Source organism: Asparagus officinalis, chromosome 6, assembly GCF_001876935.1.
Source record: "Asparagus officinalis chromosome 6, Aspof.V1, whole genome shotgun sequence".
Taxonomy (NCBI): domain Eukaryota; kingdom Viridiplantae; phylum Streptophyta; class Magnoliopsida; order Asparagales; family Asparagaceae; genus Asparagus; species Asparagus officinalis.
In genome coordinates, this window is record NC_033799.1 from 7,875,788 (window position 1) to 7,881,834 (window position 6,047).

Genomic DNA, 6,047 nt, shown 5'->3' on the forward strand with positions numbered 1-6,047 from the left:
ACTATCTGAGTCTCATGTTATTTATTGAATACTGGTGCATTGTGTTGATAGTTCAAGTTTTTTACATCAGTAACAAACTTTCTTCTTGATGAAGCAGCAAAAGTGTGACACCATCTTATTTTATGACTGCTAACTTATCAATGAGAACATATACTAAATATAATTGTTTTGCTAGATGTTCAATTTCTTCCAATATCTGGTTTGGTCGGGTTGAACATGAAGACAAGAATGGACAAAAATGCTTGTGGTTGGTGGAATGGTCCATGCCTTTTCGAGATATTGGACACCATTGAACTTCCTCCGAGAGATCCTAAAGCCCCCCTCAGGTATCTTATAGTATTTTTTTCTTTTTTTTTAGTTGAGTTTTTGAAGATTTCATAATGTATATTCTTTATTTTTGGTTCAATATTTTCCATTTTTTTCAAAAGAAATTATGCACTTGTGTTTATTACTGTTTCCTTTTTTTTCCTTTGCAATTTAAGCTTTGGAATATTATAAGAAATCTTATGTTTTTCATCTCTGGCTCAAGATCATCAGCTACATCAACACAGTCACGATCAACTCTTTTTCATATTTCTTTCCATTTTGCTTTCTGCATGGTGATTTACCATTTTTTTCTTCCGTTTTGTACATAATTTCACTTCGTTATTAACCCATTTCTGCAAATTACAAAATTATGCTTAATAGTTTAAGTTTCAAATAATTTTGCAGGATGCCAATTATTGATAAATACAAAGACATGGGAACAGTTGTGATGGGAAAAATTGAGTCTGGTAGTATCCGTGAAGGTGATAGCTTGTATGTCATGCCCAACAAAGTAAGTTATCTTTCTGTGGACTAATTGGCTTCAGGCTTTTCTGCCTAAATATGCTTTTCCTATATGTTAAATTGATTTTTGTATCAATTTGCGACAGGCTAATGTAAAGGTGCTTGGCATACAATGTGATGAGAATAAGGTAAGACAAGCTGGGCCAGGTGAAAATACACGGGTTAAATTGTCAGGGATAGAGGAAGAAGACATATTGTCTGGTTTTGTTCTTTCTAGTGTGGGTAAGTTACCTTTTTGTTTTTGAATTTTTTATTACCATTTGCATGCTTAACCAATTTGTTCCATTATGCTTAAATATTGGTCTATGCTTTATCTTGTTATCACATTCGTATGGCATCTTTTTTCATGTTTTTTTCACAATACGAATGATCTAGAGTAAGAACTGCCCCTTTATGGGTTAGAAATGCCTTTAAATTACTGAATATATTTAATCTTATCTCTGAGAATCATATCCTTGTTTTCACTTATACGTACTTTACCATTACAGTAAGTTCGTAAATTGTTGATATTTTGAGAGCATAAAAGCTTCAAAGTTCTTTTTGTTTGACTACATTTACATTGGGTATTTGTGAATTGTAATTTAAGACCTTTTGGTACATAGGCTTTTGTGCTGCTGCTCGTGTCCAAAAGGTTATCTTGTAATAGAATTTGTGTCCTAAATTGCACATATTCTTGCTTACATATTTTGGCAGCTTTCAGGATAGAATTTGAAATACCTTTACTTATCTTGTCCACTTTACATCCTAGATGTTTTTGGTTTCCCGTTATTTTTAAATGTTTAATGTTATCATAAAGTTCTTGTCTTTTTTTTTAAATTAACACTTTGGTTTGGGGAATCAGTGATTACCTTGTTTCATCACCTTTTTTGCATAGTTGGTATGCTGGTTGTAATACAACTTCTTTTGACTGGGGAATTGTTTGGGTCAATGGTAGGAAGGTGTTTTCCTGACGCTTACGTTGCTGCATCTGCCAAATAGGTGGATGCTAGTCTTGACCGTGTTACCTTTTTCTGCTCTAGTTATGCAGATACCCCTTATACTTGGGCCAAATGTGGGTTATGCGCCTGCATACATTAATGCATGCTTGTATAATCATATTATCTCATAGCAGATGAAACCTTCCCTCCAGAAGAAAACAAGACCCAACCGCCCAAAATAATACAGAACGAACAGAACAAGACCAATACCCACAATAGTACAGAACCGTACCTATACCCCTCAACCATTCCATGTCTGCCCCTCTAGGATCTTTCCTCTCTTCTATTTTCCCCTCTACTTTTCTATTGCTGAGCTCTGCGGAAACAATGAGGCGGCGTTGGCAAGGCAGCAACATGGTGGCAATGGAGAGGCAATGATAGTGCCGCGATTTGCAACAGAAACAACGGGTTGATATTCAGGTGTGGTTTCCTTTTTTCGCTCATTCCCAGTTTCCCTTAACAGGTAACTATCGACAACGGCTTCCTCCAGCAAAAAAGCTTGGAAACAGCAGCACAGGTGACTTGTTTCTCTTTTTGTCTCCCCTGTTCTGCTGTCTGCAGTTGTTTTTGTTCTTCCTCCCCTATTCTGTAGTATGCCTTCTGAGGAAGTTGCTAGAATCAGATCCTGACCAGAAAAGAACTAATTCATTAAAGAAACATATTTGGCTAGTGATCCTGACCAAAAAACAACTAATTCATAAAGAAAAATACATATTTAGCCAGTGAACAATGCTATTACCCTTTAAATTTGTTATCTATTTGTCTCGACACTTTTATCGTCAATTCTTATATCTACGTTCAGCCTTATGCTGCTATGCATGATCTCTTTGAAGCTAAATTATTAAACAGGATGAGGTGTTCCTTTAAGGTCAGTTCTGCTATATTTTTCTTACTGTCTTTGAAAATCAAATGGTTGCAAACTATAAGATGTAATCTGTGTTTTCATGTTATTCCATATAACTTGTTCATGTGGTACGTTGTTAAGTGCAGCTGGTCTGAAATGCGTGATTGGAACATGTTTATGAAATTCTTTTTGGATCAATCGTGAAATCCTATATGTGTGTACTATAATACATGATGGCAGCTCTGGCTGTAACCTGCATTCGTGCCCAACAAACTCTGTTGACATGGAAAATGAAATTTGGGCATGAGAGGGAGCTGCTTCTCTTCTTTTTTTTTTGCACTTTTGGGTGGGGCACTAGGCATATACTTAATAGCTCTTTATAATTTTGAACTGTGTGCTGTGTACATATGCGCGCGTTTGTTGCGTGTTATGTGTTTCTTGGGCGTGTGCCTGTGGCCCTGTGCATGTGACCATGTGTATCATCGCTATATCTACCACACTGTATGTGCTGTAAGAATTTTTGTGTCAAAGCATCCTTCTGTATGTGGTATCATACATAGCATTCTTTTCCTTGATAAATAACTTCCCCTGAGACGGTGATTTCCAGAATTTTTTGCTTCTGGCATCATCAGTTATAAATGTTGACATTTTGAGGTTGATTTGTTTGTGCAGCAAATCCGATTGGCGTAGTTTCTGAATTTGAGGCTCAGTTGCAGATTCTAGAGTTGCTTGATAATGTAAGTACTTTTAAAGAACGAGGAATATCACATTTAGGCCCTGTTTGGTTTGACTGAAAACGATGGAAAAGAAAAGAAAAAGAAAAAGAAAATAGATTTGTATTGTTTGGTTTGATGGAAAGATAAGAAAATGAAAATGAGAATCAGAGAAGAAAATAAGGCTCTGAATTTTCGTTTTCAATTTCTTCCTCTGAAGCTAGTGAAAGTTGGGGAAAGTTTTGTCGGGGCCGGTCGACCACAACTCCCGCTAACTCGATCCCACTACCCCCTGTGCTGACAACTCCCACTATCTCGATGCCACTACCCAATGCGTTGAGAAGAAAAATCCTCCATTGATTGAGTGTGGGCCCCACCAGGGCTAATACCATTATATGCAGTGGCCCAACTAGGGCATTTATGTAGGTTTAAGTACACTATACACATGAAAAAAAATCATGTACAGAACTCTCTTTATAGGATATATTATGCTACATTACACTAAACACCCATAAACTTTCAGTGCTTTATAGTAAACCCCCATGAATTTTCATAATCACACTAAACGCCCAATAACTTTTCCAGAAACCCCTTATGATCTTTTAGGTAAATTACACTAAACCCCCATGGGACTTTCAAAATGCCTCTTTATGCTATTTTTGGTTCTAATGTATGGGGGTTATCTACAAAACTGAAAAAGTTCATGGGAGTTTTCTGCAATTCCAAAAAGTTCATGGGAGTTTGGTGTGATTTTCAAAGGTTATAGGGGTTTATTGCAAAACACTGAAAGTTCATGGGGTTTAGTATAATTTTTATATATAAGGGTAAGTTAATTATTTTTCTATCTTATTTTTATGTATTTTCCTTCAAATTTCTTTCTACAAGTTTCTTTTTCTTTTTCTTTTTCTTTCTTTTCCTTTTCCATTTCATTTTCTTTTCTTTCACTTCACCTCAAACCAAACACAGCCTTACATTTCTGGTTTTCTGTGAAAAACCAAGTGTAGTTAATTCTCCCTTAATGCTGTAGGCAATATTTACTGCTGGTTACAAGGCAGTGTTGCACATTCATTCAATTGTTGAGGAGTGTGAGATTGTTGATCTGATTGAAGAAATTGACGTGAAGAAAAAGAGTGATCCGAAGAAAAAGAAGCGAAAACCTCTGTTTGTTAAAAATGGTGCTGTTGTGAAGTGCCGTATTCAGGTTAACTTGGTAACCTTCTGTAAGATACATGCACTTGCATAGTGCTCAGTAGTAATCATATGTTGAAATGTTTCCCAGGTCAATAATTTGATATGCATCGAGAAATTTTCGGATTTTGCACAGCTTGGGAGATTCACTCTTCGTACTGAAGGTATTATGGGTACCTTTTGCCATTATTCTCAGTTCACGAAGCTAATGACAGTATGTTATATAATTAAGCATTTATATCTTCCCCCCTTTCCTGCAGGGAAAACAATTGCTGTCGGGAAAGTTGTTGGCCTGCCACCTTCAGGAAACCCCACATTCGGTTAAGAAACTATGGTAGGCATCATATTTCAGTTCAGTTCTATAGTTCTTGAGTAATACAGCTTATCATCATATACTCTGTTCTCTCTTCTTTAGGCTAGCCTTTCGTTCCCATTAAAGACTTGAAAAAAATCAGTCGGTCAGTATGGACCAGGCTCTATAAAGCCTCGACTTAAAGACTGGACAAATTTAATTAGACAAGTTCAGCCAAGTCTTATAAAAATCGCCATTAACCCCCACCCAATGATGGTTGACTTCTTTTGTTCTCATAGAATTACTTATTGGGTCTTCTCTGATTTTTATACATGCTACTAATTGCACGGATTTTCGACTTTTAATGTTTATTATTATCTGTGACTTGTAGGATGAAGATTCCATGCTGTTAAGAGAGCATACTCGAGTTGCCACGAGAGAGAGGAGACATAGTATATATGGCTGCAAGAGTATATTTTGTTTTCACCGAGTTTTTTTCTTGGGGGACTGGTGCAACGTCCAGCCGTTGTGTATGGTCCTTCAAGATGAGAGTAGGAGTTAGGCTGATGAGTTTCTTTCTTTACCCTGATTTTGTATAATCATGTAAGACTGGGAGTAAGTAATTGTCGATGTCATTTCTTTGTCATGAGTGTCGTATTAATCCCTTGAAGGGAGATTAGAGGAGGCAAAATGTTTCTTTTGGGAAGCGTTACTAGTGTGATGCTTCTATGCTTGCGATGTGATTCGCGATTTTTATTCTGAGAATCATAGACGAACTAAGAAATGATGTTGCATACTTTTGCGAGATTTGGGTATCATCATAGAATGTGTTTCGAAACTTTGGTGAGTGCTAGATGCTTTTATTGTTTTGGGTATTTATACGCTAGTTTGCGCTAATGGATATTGGATTCGTCTGGGATTCTTAATTTTGTCATGCTACTGAGATAAACTTTGTGGTTCATGCTTATGTGGATATTGCACGGGCCTCAAATAAGTCCAATCGCAGCAAGGCTATAAACTATAGAATATGAGATAATGCTACTTCCGTGCTATTTTTCCTGCAGGCTGAGCTCTTGGCTCCTATTACCCCCTATGATTATTGTATTCTGGAACCCCATTGGTGACCTGTTAATGGTAAGCTGTTGCAGATAGGGATTTTCTGAACTAAATTGCCTCATTTCTTCAGAAGATGAAAGGATAATATA

The 6,047-nt window shown here is 36.7% G+C and overlaps 1 protein-coding gene across 2 annotated transcripts in view; it reads left to right on the forward strand.

The window, feature by feature from the left end:
- LOC109845437 (eukaryotic peptide chain release factor GTP-binding subunit ERF3A) overlaps positions 1-5,717 on the forward strand; it is a 19,387-nt gene extending 13,670 nt beyond the window's left edge. For both annotated transcript variants that reach the window (XM_020414688.1, XM_020414689.1), the window contains 8 exons: positions 176-326; positions 712-817; positions 915-1,050; positions 3,322-3,386; positions 4,390-4,563; positions 4,642-4,714; positions 4,811-4,884; positions 5,234-5,717. In XM_020414688.1, coding sequence (XP_020270277.1) covers positions 176-326; positions 712-817; positions 915-1,050; positions 3,322-3,386; positions 4,390-4,563; positions 4,642-4,714; positions 4,811-4,875 — 770 coding nt within the window. In that variant the 3' untranslated portion in view covers positions 4,876-4,884; positions 5,234-5,717. The remainder of the gene's footprint in view (positions 1-175; positions 327-711; positions 818-914; positions 1,051-3,321; positions 3,387-4,389; positions 4,564-4,641; positions 4,715-4,810; positions 4,885-5,233) is intronic.